This window comes from Taudactylus pleione, unplaced genomic scaffold (genome assembly GCF_031769625.1).
Source record: "Taudactylus pleione unplaced genomic scaffold, aTauple2 ptg000077l, whole genome shotgun sequence".
In the NCBI taxonomy this organism is placed as follows: domain Eukaryota; kingdom Metazoa; phylum Chordata; class Amphibia; order Anura; family Myobatrachidae; genus Taudactylus; species Taudactylus pleione.
In genome coordinates, this window is record NW_028284479.1 from 220,200 (window position 1) to 235,978 (window position 15,779).

The 15,779-nt window shown below is 42.4% G+C and overlaps 1 protein-coding gene across 1 annotated transcript in view; it reads left to right on the forward strand.

Moving 5' to 3' along the window:
* Window positions 1-15,779, forward strand: part of NT5DC3 (5'-nucleotidase domain containing 3) — a 71,883-nt gene that overhangs the window by 34,065 nt on the left and 22,039 nt on the right. Inside the window, exons 5-9 of the mRNA XM_088467828.1 lie at window positions 870-960; window positions 1,291-1,428; window positions 8,400-8,460; window positions 10,451-10,553; window positions 12,619-12,720. Coding sequence (XP_088323954.1) covers window positions 870-960; window positions 1,291-1,428; window positions 8,400-8,460; window positions 10,451-10,553; window positions 12,619-12,720 — 495 coding nt within the window. The remainder of the gene's footprint in view (window positions 1-869; window positions 961-1,290; window positions 1,429-8,399; window positions 8,461-10,450; window positions 10,554-12,618; window positions 12,721-15,779) is intronic.

Sequence of the window (15,779 nt, forward strand, 5' to 3'; positions counted from 1 at the left end):
GAGGTGGTACTTCTCACGTGGTACTCACGGTGCACACTCTTTGGAGTTTGTTCGAATAATGATAGTGTACTGTGATGGTTTTAAACTATTGGTAGAAAACCATTGATGGTTTAGCCCAGAGGTTCCCAAACACTAATAAGGCACCCGAACGGTTCAGGTTTTAAGGATAACCATGCTTGGGCACAGGTGACTGATTTAGTAGCTCAGTCTTTTGATTTAACCATAGGTACTCAACCATGGATATCCTTAAAACCTGGACCGTTGGGGTGCCTTGAGGACCGAATTTATGAACCTCTGGTTTAGCCATCGATGGTTGGTTGAGTGCTGCACATGCACATACCTCAGCCATCAGGCCGGTGCCACTAATGTTTTCTCAACATATACATATGGCAAGAACCACTTCTCGTATGTCGTAGACCAGGGGTAGCCAACCCTGGTCCTCGAGAGCTACCAACGGTGCATGTTTTCCACATCTCCTCACAGAATCGCAAGTGAAATAATTAGCTCCACCTGTGGATCTTTTCGAATGTGTCAGTGAGCAATCACACCTGTGCATCTGCTGGGTGACCTGGAAAACATGAACTGTTGGTAGCTCTCGATGACCGAGGTTGGTTACCACTGTCGTAGACCATCGATGGTTGCAAATCCTTCGCTGGTCATCCCTACACTGGTTTTGAATGCCTTGTATAAAGGTTCCACTTTGTGAATAAAGAATCAAAAGGTCTTTCTGATTTAACAGTACTTGTTGCCAGATGTATGCTAGATGAATAGTGGGGACTTTTTAGCTTATAGAAGTAGTATTAAAGAAACAACTACTTTTGGTTGGATAAAACTGACTACACATCCCATAACAAGAATTTCTCTTCCAGAGGACTTGACGTTGTACCAGAAGCAGAAGTCATTGAAATGTACCATGGTTCCCATGTACCACTGGAGCAGATGAGCGACTTTTATGGAAAGGTAACACTAGAATTAGCATTTGATTCCTCTGTGTACTGTAGATCTTTCTAGAAACTCTGTATTGTTTTGGTTTTTCTTTTACTGTCGTATGAATTGCATCATCTACTTGCTCATGTAACTATATTTATACTTGCCTATACGTTTTACACACTGCTTGTACTACTGGCACACTGACCATACTATAGACTTGACTCATACTAGTAACATAACTATTGAGTACATAATTCTAGCAATGATACTGATTAGGGTACATGACGGAACAATATTCTTCGTTTTGTTGGGAAACACAAGCAATCGCTAAACCTGACTGTTTCCTCTTTATGTGTGCAGAGCTCAGAAGGGAACACCTTGAAGCAGTTCATGGATATATTCTCATTACCAGAGATGACTTTGCTGTCCTGTGTCAATGACTATTTTCTCAAAAACAACATTGATTATGAGCCTGTGCATCTATATAAAGATGTTAAGGTATGTATATCTTCTATGGTAACTAACTACAGGAGAGTAAGCCTATCTGGTTTCAATAATGTAAGCAGTGGATAGAAGTGTTTCTTGATCTGGATAACTTTTAATGGTTTACCACAATACAGTATTAGGAAATGTATTGCAATAATGATATATCTCATTAATCTCTTCTTGGCAGAAAACACACACAAATCATTTAACAATGACATATTGCCCATTCTTACACTAATATCACACCCCTGGTAGACCCTGATCACTATACACAGGTCACACCAATGTCATACATCTGATCTCGATACACCATTTAAAGGCATTTCACACACAGAGTATATACTTGTATATAATGAAGAGATGTTTTCTGTTTCCTTGACGTGAATGTATAATGTAGGGGGATACACAGGATTTAGCATGAATCTTAGCCTCATCTTTTACAATGGTAACTGAATGGCTGAATCAAACGCATGACTGTTCACTCACACTCATACTGACCTGTTGTCTGCCTCAGCCTATGGAAAGAAGGTAATAGGAAACCAAAACACTTGGTTACATGAATGTACTCAGTGATACATACTGTACTACAGATGTGTCCTCATACATCTAGCCTCCTTGCGCGTTAAAAAGCCCTTCTAATTGTGCCGTGGCATGACTCGGTAGCACCGAGCGTCTTCCATGCGACTTTTTACCTCAAATGCGTCTTATTCGCACAGTTATTTTCAGCTTCTGCTGATTAAGATGATATGCAGCATGCCTATGTTCCCTGTGCGTCTGCGGGTGTATCTGCATGTGAAACTCTATGTTACCATGTTACAGCCACTGACACTAATGTAACATTTCACATGCAGATACACCCACAGATTCACAGAGAACTTAGGGCCTGATTCAGACCCGGTCGCGAGCGCTGAGCGCTCGCAACCGGGTCGATGGTGGCCCAGAGCGCAAGCGCACGACGGAGCCGGCTTCATTGTGTGCATGCGCGAGACCCAGATAGCGAAGGGCACTCCGTCGCTCCAGGTCTCGCAACAAAGGGGGCGAGCTGTCGATGTTCAGTGACAGCTCGCCCCCTTTGGTGGGCGGGCCGGAGGGGGGGGCTGCCCAAACGGAGGCGTTCCCATGAGAACGCCTGTCGTCTGGGGGCGGCCCCACTGACATCACAAGTGATGTCAGTGGAGAGCTTCCGGCTCTGTTAGAGCCGAAAGCTCTCTGGGGCTTGCGGCCACGAGACCCTACCACAAGGGTCTCGTCGCAAACCCAATGGTAGCGATGGTCTTGACCATCGCGACCATCAACCTGGCCACTCGCTATAGCTTTGGGTGGTCACCCACAGCTATGCGAGCGGCCAGGAGGCCGCACACAAAAAAAACCCGCCCTGATTCAGAGCAAGCGCTCTTTCAGAGCGTCCGGCTCTGAATCAGGGCCTCAGTCATGCTGTATATAATTTTAATCAGCAGAAGCTGCTTGTGCGTCCTATTCACATCACTGTGTGAATAAGATGCATTTGAAGGCAAAAAGTCGCATGGAATATGTTTGCCGCTACCGAGGCACACTGAACTTCCGCGTTGTGTGGTAGCGTTGAAAGATTTAATACAGTCATATAAAATATCAATTACATACATCAAAGTAAAAAACAAACTGCATAGACCAGCCTGCAAGACGTCACTCCAGGACTGCCAAGCAAACAAATCCACAGACTGGTAATGGTAACGTTTTGGTTTATTTATAAACCATCATCAGGCATCGATATATACACACACAAACGGTTGAGCAGCCAAGTAGTAATACATCAGCCCTTGGTACAAGTATCCACAGCTAGTTTTATTAGCGGCACAAAAATAAATAAAGCATAAAAGTAAATCCTGGCCTGTCCTGCTCTAACTAAACCAAATGATTCCCTCTCTTAGTGGAGTGACATAACATCCCTCTCGAAAAACAGAAGTCTTTAATGCAGCGCTTACATTCAGTAATGACAGTGTCTCTCAACAGGCTTCTGATCTGTTCCCCAGGAAGTGAGTGGCAGACTACACAGACCAACACACCCTTTATCAGCATCTCACCGGTGGTTTTACTAATCAAGGCTGCTAATCCGCTTCTGTCTGTCAACCTTTCCAGTGTTTTTTTGCTACATATCCCAATCCCTGTTTCATCCTGTGGAGTGGAACACCTGTAGCCCCTAAGCAAAAAACACTGGACAACGCATCTGCATTAACCCAGTTGGCTTCCCGGCCTATGCACTATTGAAAACCTAGAATTTTGCAAAGCCAAGAACCATCTAGTTAGAGTTAGGTGTCAATAAAATTGGTTGGGTGCACAATGTTACCTTCCATGCCTGAAAAGCCTTTTCTGTCTCAGGATTCCACTTCACCATAACTGACTGTTTACCCTTGGTAAGGTCAGTCGAAGGGACAGCAATGGTAGCAAAATTGGGTGTAAATTTTCTACAATACCCTTTTGTATTGCCTCAATCTTATTAAGATGGAGCTTTATCAAACCTTTGGGTTCAGCTGTGGGGAGGGAGGGTTAGGATACTCCCTAGTTGAGTCGGGATTCTGAATGTCTGGGTGCCGTTGTTTGTATTGTGACTGCCGGGATCCCGTATCCAACCTGGCTGACAGAGCTACTCTTTCCAAGGTTTTAGAAGATTTACATGGTAGATCTGTTCTGGCTTTCTTTCCCAAGCAGGTACACCTAATTAACCTCACACACTTTTTTTCTATGATTTCAAATGCTCCCTGCCACTTGGCCAAGAATTTACTTTCTACCATGGGAACCAAAAGAATAACTCTGTCCCTAGTAGAAAAGATGCGTAATTTGGCATTAGGATTATACACCGTCTGTTGGGCCTGCTCCAAGTGCTCACTCACTGTCAGCACCACCACAGCTTTTTTTTCCTGTGTCTGAGAAACATGCTCAGTAACAGTTTTATAAGCACTGGGTTGCCCCTCTCATGTCTCTTTTGCAGTATCCAACAATCCCCTTGGATGTCTCCCATACAGCAAATTAAGAGACGATAATCCCATAGAGGATTGTGGAACCTCTCTAATGGCCAGCAATAAATAGGGCAACAGATCCCAATCTTTTCCATTTTCATCCACCACTTTATTTAGCATATTTTTTAAAGTTTTGTTAAACCTCTCCACTAAACTATGAGTCAGAGGGTGATACACAGAGGTCCTTAGCTGAGTAACCCTAAACAGGCGGCATAACTCTTGATGATTCTTGACATAAAGGGGGTCAGTTAGGCTTTCCTTAGGTGTTCCCAAAAATATATTTTATCACTTCAAGATCAGGCATATAGTCAACTGGGCCAGCAAAATTTCCTACTTCAGTAGGGATACATCATCCTGTGCTTCACTGCTGCTCTCATCATATTTTTGACTCTTTGTTTCACACAGCTTTCAGAAATGGGAAAAATCTCTCCCCAGTGTAGTATCATACATCAAAGAAGGAACTAATCCCACAGTGACTAAAGTGGGACCACACTGTGTTTCTATATTCACAACAATAGTAACTTAATACCGAGTATCCCCAGTGTATACAGGTTACACCAACAGTGTTTCCCTGGTGTTTTGAGGGTTTTGCAAACTCTGAATTCACTAGAGAAACCAGGCTACCAGAATCTAACAGAGCCCCTACTTATTTGCCTTCTACAGTGACTATGCACAATTGTTTATCTGGCTTAGCAGTCTAGCTGAGCAAAGATTTACCTAAGCCAGTAGTTCCCAAACTTTTGCTGTGCGTGGCACCCTTTTTTTTTTCCGAATTTTTTTGCGGTTTTCCGAATTTTTTTGCGGCATCCCTAAGCCAAGGGTCACACATAAACACATACATACACACAGGCAGGGTCATATACACACATACAGGCAGAGAGACACACAGGCAGGGTCACACAGACACATACAGGCAGGTCATACATACACACACAACGGCGGGGTCATACATAGACACATACATACTCATACACACAGGGTCATATATTCATACACACATACAGGCAGAGTCTCTCACACACACACACACACACACACACACACACTGGCAGGGTCACACGTACACATACAGGCAGGGTCATACACACGCACACAAGCAGGATCACACAGACATACATACATCCATACATACAGGGTCACATGACATACAGATTTATACATACATACACACAAGCAGAGTCACACATACTGTATATGCATACAGACATACATCCATCAAGGTTCCACATACATGCAAACATGCAGGCAGACTGCTGTACCTCTATCACCTTTCTGGATGTGGAGCTATCAGCTCTTTCCTCCTTGCCCCAGGATGCCGCGTCACACAGTTTGGGAAACACTGACCTAAGCGGTATCACACTGGTAAGTGGACAATTAGCAGTTACATGGCCCAAACCACCACATCTAAAACATCTCATCATAATTTTATCAAATCTTTTACGACGCAGGAACCTTCCTAGCACAGCTGACCAACCTCTAGATTCCAAGCCTGCAGTCGCAGGATTTTTAAGCTTAGTATACAGCCCAGCACCCTTTTCCCCTGGAACAGTCTTTCCAGTAGTTACTGGAGATCGTTATTGCGGGACTAGGGGCTGTTGGTGTACATTCGGCCGTCCCATACCATTCCACCATTTCCACTAGCTGGTCTGCTGTTTTTGGGTCCCTGTTGCGCACCTACTTGCAGGTAGCGACCATGGCTATCTGTCAATAACAACCCTTTCCACTATCTGGGGCCCTTTTAAAGTCTATGTACTTTGTAAGATGGATGAGGTCATGCATTTGAGAGCGAGGAGAGAGGGTTATCTACTTGTTTTCCCCAGCGATTAACTTGTTGTGCTTAAACAGGCATCGGGATACCTAAACAAATCAAAAGCTAAGTTTTTAGTTTATCAATGTCCTAGGTATCAGTATGGCTTATGTCAAAATAGGTGTGGTGGGCAAGCACTCCTAGCACTAAGATATTATCAAAATAGGATAATGAATACACAATTACCCTTAATAAAGGGATTCGGATTTCCATGGAACCGGTAAGCTGGGGGTCCCATTGCCCATCTTCTGGGTATGTGTCTGCTTCAACACCTGTTTAAATCCTTTTTTATTAACGGTAATTGTGTATTTATTATTCTATTGTTATTGATGTCATTTTTTTATCCCTTTATGAGGATAGTTTTATTTGTTTAATAAATGTGCATATAATTTAGTACCCTTTGGAGTCATTGATCACGTACAGTCAGTTATTTGATACAGTATCTGTTTCATGTTGGAATCTCTGATAATTAGAATTTTGCTCACCACACATAATTTTTCAAGCTACCACTATCCGTTTTTGGGCAAACACCAACTGCTCTGATCAAGTAGCGCCCAGAGTGTCCACACAGCTTTTCTTTTATGTCAAAATATGCCTTTAGCGGTTACCCTGACAGGAAGGGTGCCACAAGGCCTGACTACTGATTTTTATGCCAACTTTCGCTCCACTGTTCTATCGAAGGTTGTTAGATAGGCTTCTACATCATCACTCATTGTCATCTTTTGCAAAAAATGACTAGCCTGTATGGAGTTGGTACTAGTTGTGACATCATGCAAGCATTTCCAGACAGTGCTGCCACGGTCTTGGCGTTACTGCCCATGGGTTTCCTCTGCATCCAATTGTTGTTGCCTACTCTGGCTAATTGCTGCACCCTGGGAGCCTCCTGTTAAGCCGCTGTAGCCTGTGGTATAGGTGGGAAGCAGAGTCTAGGTCCCCTAAGCATCTGACAATGACACCACCAGGAATTTCTCGACAGAACTGTCTTTTTCCAACAGCAAAAAAATTGCATGTCTGTCGCTTTAACTTTTTCACATAAAAATGTGTTTGGCCGCAATTTAGGTGTATACTTGTATTCTCTGTCATTCCAGGAGACAGGGCCCTGTCTCCTGGGATAAACAGTTGCACTTGTCATGCAGCAGCCAAGCATTAGTCCACCAGTACTGCCGCTACTTTTATATGGTTAAATGGTTACCATATTCCCATTGTCTGAGAGTGTTGAGGCATTCTGTGCTTTTACAGGACCATTCCACAGCTTAGACTGTATAGCTGAACCATGTTTCTTTGTATTCCACTAATTTATCTCCTCACTAGGGCAACTAACACTTGGCTGCTTATGTGGGTGTTAAGGTCGCTAATATAGCAATGTTTATTATATATGTCCGTGTCCTGCTTTGTATTGTATTGTACTGTAAGTCACTGGTTACTTATTTGTTTATCTACTTTGTAAGGCGCTGCGGGACACTTGTGGTGCCATATAAATAAATGATAATAATAATAACTATAGTAACAAATGAAAACAAAGTGACTGTATATGGGATAATTTACTCTGTAGACTATATGGATACTACAAATCACAGTGGAGTTACGTGGGAAAGCACAAGATCACAGGCACAGTGTTTTTATACTGGTCACAATTCCTGAGTCACTTCTAATCACCATAATAATTTACAGTATAGGGTATAGGGTATGCAACTGCTTATAGCTACTAAAGTGATGCCTTACTATTTATACTAGGGATGTGCAGGCTCGGATAGGTTCGAGTTTGCACGTGGAGTTCGGATTTTTCCCTCCAAAAAAACGGAACTCAGAACGAGGCAAAACGTCATCTTACATGGACGAACATCATCATTCCTGGACAAAAGACCAGGAATGATGATGTTCGTCCATGTAAGATGACGTTTTGCCTCGTTCTGAGTTCCGTTTTTTTGGAGGGAAAAATCCGAACTCCACGTGCAAACTCGAACCTATCCGAGCCTGCACATCCCTAATTTATACTGCTATTATTTACAGGACTTTAACATAATTTATTTGCATTCTATATGGCTATTTTGTACACTTCAACAGTATGCCTCCTAATTATGCACATTTGTTTCTCAATAGCCATGTGTGTGGTTTGTTACTGATGTAGCTGTATTTTTATATCTTTTCATCTTACTGGTAACCCTGTTGTATTTTTGACCTAGGATTCTATTAGAGATGTCCATGTAAAAGGACTCATGTACAGAGCTGTGGAAGCAGACATCGGTAAGTATCGTTCCAGCTGGCTAACCAGGCATTGTGTAACTCCCCTGCTTATGATAGAGGAGTTGAATGTGAAGTACTGTGCATGTAGTAATACAATAAGTGACATGAAACATTGGAAATGCCTTGTTACTATTCTAATATTCCATTTGTCTTTTATATGTGGCTGATTTGTTTGGTGCAGTTTAACCATCACAACTTTAATCGGTTGTTAGTGAAATCATTGAATGCCAAACCTTATAACCTATATTTCCTGGGAAGGGTGAGCATGACTTCTTATAAATTCCAGATCAGCATTTAGTGTACTGTATACTTCCCTGTGGCCACGATAATAAATAAATGATTGTCATTCTGTATCATAGGCATGACCTTATATTTGTTTATCATACTGAACCAAGACTAGTATTCCTATTGACAGACCTGGTAACATGAGATTGGATTCTGTCAGTGTTATTTGTATGTACAGTAGTAGGCTGTTACAGCTGTGTTGTACCAGGGAACCTGATCACCTGCCAGCATAGCTGACACAATCATGCTCCACCACCATATTCCTCCTCTTCATCCATCACTTCATGTATAGTTTTATAATGCTCCTCTCTGAAACAGTGTTTAATAAACAAATGAATTTTACTCTGTGACTTAAATAGGCTAAACGATACTGTTGGTCCAGGATTGGCATTGATAACTTTTAATAACTTTGAATTTAACATTACAGCAAGTGCTTACAGTATATATATATATATATATATATATATATAATAAAATAGTACTTATAGGAGTGTTTTGCATGTATTACTATTGCCATTTAACATTTCAAGGTCTAAAGTGTTCAGAATTGACAGCTTGCAAAAGTTTCCACGTAGTAATTCTAGCTTAGTATATGCCCCCCACACACACAGACAGTGTGTGTTTTAATAATCTTTTGAATAAATGGAACAGCAGACATCCCCATGTGAGCTCTCAATACTGCTCTCAACTCTTATGGTAGCCTCTTAAATTGGCATATGTGCTCATGCATTGGGTGCACGGAAATAATGTATATAGCGTTTTATGCATCTTTTGGGGCGCCCTGTATGCAAACATTTATTTTTCAGCTACCTATCTAACCATTAGTGTGCACTTGTACGTACTCTGGGCCTGATTCAGAGCCGGACACTCTGGCAAGAGCGCTCGCTCTGAATCAGTGCCCTCCTACCTATTATTGGAGCGGCCTCCTGGCCGCTCGCATAGCTGTGGGTGTCCACCCACAGCTTATGCAAGCGGCCAAAAAGATGGTCGCGATGGTCAAGACCATCGCGACCATTGGGCTTGCGACAAGACCCTGCGGTAGGGTCTCGCTGCCGCAAGCCATGTGGTGCTTTTGGCTCTATCAGAGCCAAAAGCACTACCACTGACATCACTAGTGATGTCAGTGGGGCCGGCTCCAGATGGTAGGCGTTCCCATGGGAACGCCTCCGTCTGGGCAGCAACGCCCCCGGCACGCCCACCAAAGGGGGCGTGCTGTCACTCACCATCGACAGCACGCCCCCTTTGGTGCGAGACCCATAGCTACGGCTTGGCCGTTGCTATTCGGGTCTCGCGCATGCGCACGACGGAACTCCCTCCGTCGTGCGCATGCGTACTAGGGCACCATCGACTCGCTTGCGAGTGCTCACCGCTCGCGAGCGGGTCTGAATCAGGCCCTCTGTGCATGGGGCAAATGATATTCCAGTAACATGCATATTTACTATTACATCCAAATGTACGTAGCACACAGTTGTGTTGCCATTCCCATCATTAAGCTTCGCCTGCATGAACGTGCCCCGTTACAGCCCAATTACTCCTCTTCATGTTTAAATGTAGATGCATTTAAAATGCATACAGCTTTACTTGGATATGCTCTGTCCCAGAGCATGCACAGTATGAAAACACGACAAAATACATACAAATATATTTGTTCATGATGTCCTATGGGTTTTGCACGCCAAATCTGAACGTTTTTTTTTCTCTTTAGAAAGGTACATTCGCTATGGAGAGAAAACTCGAGCTGTATTGGCAAAATTGGCACAGCATGGCAAAAAGATGTTTCTCATAACAAACAGTCCCAGTAGCTTTGTGTGAGTAATAATCACATTGTTCAATATTCAGTATACTTATTTTATTTAGCATAACATTTGTACTAATTAAGTAGATCTCTTAATTTTTATGTAGAGCTTATTATGTAGAACTGGTTTTTATGAAGTAGGGCTTTAAAATCTGAGTAATATAGAAATGTAACAAAACAATAAAAAGGGGAGTTTGCTGGATTGTGGCCAATAATTTGTTGCCATTTATTTTTAATTTTATTTAGGGCTGAAGAGTGCAAGTCTACTAGATATGGTGCTTAAACACGGTCAGATTTTTCTTCAGATCTGAACGATAACGATTAAAAAAATCGTTCATATCTGAAGCAAAATCTGACATATCTGACATGCCTGAACGATGGACGATGAACAATGTGTGTTCCCGATGGTCAGATAACGATATCTGACATCTGATGTGATTGCAGTCAGACTTGGACGATTCCATTCATTATAATGCAGTCAAAAATCGTTCAATCTTTCAAATCTTTGGTAAAATCGTTCAAATCGTTCATCTGACAGATCTGACAAATCTGACTGTGTGTATGCTCCATTACTTTGCCTGGCCAACATAGCTGTATTGTGCTCATCACATAAAGGAGCAGACTGTATCAGACGATGCATTTATAAGGCATAATTGCTCTAATCAATGTGGGGCAATGCAAAGAAAATTGTCATATGGCCACATGAATGGCATTTGTGATTAAAAGGTGATCAGTGTTCCCTATTGTAAATCCCTACCTGAGATGCATTCTGCTTCATTTAATGCTAGTTGAATAGGGTGCAGTAGAGATGTAAGGATATTTCAGGCTGATTGCCTGTGTGCATGCACCCAAAGACACTTCATTGACCGTATCAACTTCTGATATTTATTTTATTTATTTATTTATTTATTGGATTGTTGTTGATCTTGCTTGGCCATGGTGCACTTCTGTCACCAAAAGAAATATAAATACATTTTTGAAATTAATTTTCCTTGCTTTATGTCAATGGAACCTTGCTGTGATAAATAAGTGTATACTTGTATATACAATGAGTAATAACTGTAAAGCACTGTAAGTGTAAATGAAAGTATGTGGCTACTGTCTAAGGGCTAGTAAATTAACAGTGATGAACTAATGACTTCTGAGCTAAAGTTATGTTTAATTTTGAAAAAGTAAAAGAATATGTAACCAATATTATATGTGGAGAAAGTGCTTTCATTTAGATGGTGTATGATAATATTCAGAAAACAAATTGTAGTTCTGTAATACTGTATCTTAAAGGGGTTGTGCAATTATATGTAGCTCTGTCCCCATGTAGCCGAGTCTCCTCTACTTGTACACAGCTCAAGAAGGCTGTGTCCATCCTTCTCAGCAATAAAGCCGAATACAGCGCTCTTGTCCAGTTCTGTTCAAGAGGACTGGATGAATGGAGCCCTCCTGTGCTGTAATCTGCATTACTGCTGAGCTCCCAGGTATTGGGGATAACGGGTTGGGTATGGGTTGCCGGGAGTTGGAATCCCATCAGGGTTAACATACCAATACTTGTTGATCGGTATGTTACCCCTCCCCCTCCCTACCCTAACACTCCCTTCCTGGTGCCTAACCCTAACCCCCCCCCCCCCTAGTGCCTGAACCTAACCTCTCCCTCCCCACACCCTAAACCTAACCATCCCCCCTTAGTGCCTAACCCTAATACTCCCCCTAGTGCCTAACCCTAAATTCAACCCTCCTCTGACCCCTGATACTTACCTTAGGGATGCCGGCGTTTGGGATTCTGGAGATGGGATCCAGATGTTGATATAGCGACCGTCGGCATCCTGCATGCTGGGATGCTGACTACGTCCCGTAGATAAAATACATTTGCTACATGGTGGTAAGTCAAGTAGAGTTGTGGCTTGTCCAAAAGTGGACAGAACATTTTAATTTAATATTTTTTTGGGTTACCATTAATTTTCTCCATAGGGAAACCAATTGTACATAATTTCTTGAAATAGACTTTCTAGTGACTGTACAATTTCTGCAGTATATTAAACATCTCGGAAACTAGTCATTTCAAATATTGCATCATTTCCATTCAGGAACAAAGGAATGAACTTCATTGTGGGAAAAGACTGGAGAGATCTTTTTGATGTCGTTATTGTCCAAGCTGACAAGCCAAATTTCTTCAATGACAAAAGGAGGTAATTATCATTGATTAGGTTCATGCAAATAAGATGGCAGGAAATTAGGCTTCAGCTTCATTTCTCTTATCTAAAATGAATGAAAGCCTGGCAAGCTGAGCTTGATTTTCTGACAACTGTGGAACCATGTATATAATGTTTCAAAACACTGGGCAAATATCAGCGCTTCTATCATGTCAGTGTTTTTTGTTTTTTTTCAGAGACTTGCAAGCTCTTCTCAAAGCTGGGTACACACCTGGTTGACTGTTTGGTCGACCTATCTAACGATTGGTAAGTGTCTATGCACTTACCAATCGTTCAGCCAATGGGTCTGCAATGACATCACAACTGGGCGGGCATTTAAATTGCCTGCCCAGTTGAGATGTCATTCACTGGTGGGTCCCTGCAGCAAGTGTATGAGCGATCGGCGGGTCGCCCATACACACAGACATACGTGCTGATAAGTCTGTATCAGCTGTGCTGCAGGACAGATGCGATATGTCTGTGAGTGAGACTTATAGGGCCAAATGTAATAGGGTGAGAGTTTAGAAAATGTGACAGTTTAGCAGTAAAATCTCACATTGGTCGAGTTTTATCTTCAAAATGGGAAACACCTGGATGCGAGTTTAAATCGTGAGTTTTTTAGTCTAAAAACATGCGAGTTTGCATGTTCTCAGACTCTATTACATTGGCCAAGTTTAAAGAGTGTGGGGTAAATTTACTAAGATTCGTGTTGGCCCAAGATTGCAATCTCAGGTGAAAATATAACTTTTTTGCTTATCGGGAATTTACTATTATTAAACTCGGGTGATTTTTTATCATTTTTTGGGGCTGAATTCGGGTGTGTTAATGCCATAAATTAGTCCGTTTTTATCACTAGAAATGAATACACCATCGGCTCAAATCGGCAGTACTTTTCATTCACTTCTGCATAAATCGTGAATTTACCATTATTCGTTTTGCTGTATTCGGCCGTTTTTGCAGCCAAATCGTGGACTAAATAGAAGTTACAAATGCACCACTTTCTGAGCTGCGATATTGCATCAAACATACACAAATCAGTGTGATTTGTGTATGTTTAATAATGAAAAGTGTGTTTAAGGGTTAATTTAAAAAAAAATAATAATGTGGGGTTCCCGCCCCCAAAAGCCATAACCAGCCCCTGACTGGTCAGCCAGTCCTGTTTCTTAAAATTACAAGGAACAAAACATGTAGGGTTCCACCATAATTTAGGAACCAGTACCTGACTGCAGGGCCAGTCCTCGTTTTAAATATAGTGCAAAACAAATTTCGTAGGGGTCTCCCTATATTTCTAACCAGCACCGGATGCAAACCGACCGGGGTGTAATGCCAGCAGGTAAGTATGTGTGAGTGAGGTAGGTATGTAATAAAGCTGTACTATATACGATGTGTGTGTTCTGTCTTTATTTAACTATTTATTTTACAGTGGGGGTATGGGTGCTGGCCGCCTTCTGGCACTTGTAGTTCCACAAGTGCCAAGGGGCAGACATGCTGGCACCTGTAGTTCCACTGTAAAATACAATAGCTTGGAAGTATTTAACACTTTATTACCCCTGTACCCACCGCTCCAGGGGTGCGGGGAAGATCTCCGGGCTTCAGACTAAGGCTGAGGTTTTCGGGAGAGGGGGGACCCCTTCTTGGGGGGGGTCCCCACCTCCCCGAGATCCCCGGCTTGAGCTGACCGGCTTGGTGTGCGAATGCTTTGGCCATGGAGACCCGGTAATAGGGTCTCCTGGCTGTGGCATTACAACGCGTTCAGTATGGATCCAGTGCTGATTTTAAATATAGAGGGATCCCTACTCATTTTGTTTCCCCCTATATTTAAAACCAGTCCGGGGCTGGTCATGCTTTTGGGGGGGACCTCCCATCAATTATTTTTTTTAAATTAACCCTTAGCATTAAAAAAAAAAAACAAGCAGCCTGCACATATTTCTCTGATATGTGCAGGCTGCTTGTTCGGGAGAGAAAGTCGGGCAGGGAACTCTGGGCTTCAACACAGACAGGATCAATCAAATACACCATCAAACAACTCGATCCTGTCAAAACCGGGAGCTTGGTAAATTCCCGATTTTTAAAGTGAAAAAAACAGGCTGTTTTTGATCGATCCTGTCCGAGTTTATAAACGGGACAAATCGGGACCAACACGAATCTTAGTAAATTTACCCCTGTGAGTTTACTGCTAAACTCTCACATTTTCTAAACTCTCTCACTATTCTATTTGGCCCATAGACCCGTATTCAATTAGGTTCGCACCCGCAATACTTTTCCGCCTGCCGGAATTTTCGGCAACTTTGCGTGTTTTGGCCGCGAAAACTTACCGTACGCTCCTCCCACTATTCACCGTATTCAATTCCAAAGGACGCGAAAACGCGTTCCGGCGAAACTCAAACAGGTGAAAAGTGCTGTAAAAAATGGGGATATCGGCCTGACACCCCCCAGAAGATGCGCTAACATTGGGAATCCGTATAGATGTCCCTGATTAGCCCCCCTGCTTTCAATTGCCTCTATATAGTGTCTTTGCATAAGTGGCGAAGAATAGCATTAAGCAGTATTTTTTTGTGAAAATAAGAAGTCCTGTCAAATATGGGGTACGTGAAAATGGGTGCAAGCATGGTTTAAAGTCGCTAAAGTGAAGTTTTAAAAAAACGCACCTTAAGCAAGCACCTGCAATAAAAAAAACACCTCCCCCATACTTGCAGACCCCCCAAAAGTCTATTTCTCTACTTCTTAGGTGTGTATCCTCACTTTGTACTTTTTCTCCCCCATTTTCAAAGTAATTTTTTGGGATGTTCCTCTTTTTTTTTTTCATAAGGGTTTTTTTTACTCAGTTTTCCTTTGGGGGCTGTCCCAAGGGTGCAGAGTGGTTTCCGCACCATTGCACCCCTAAACTGCAATTCTGCACTTTTTTTCTACCTGCTATTCATAGGCGAATCTTTTTTGCCTATTACATTGCATTGACTTTGCAATTGAATATGGCGAAAAGTTTCCGCCTGACGAAATTACGTCATCGTCAATACTTTTCCGCGGATTCGGACTTTTCACGTGTAATTGAATACGGG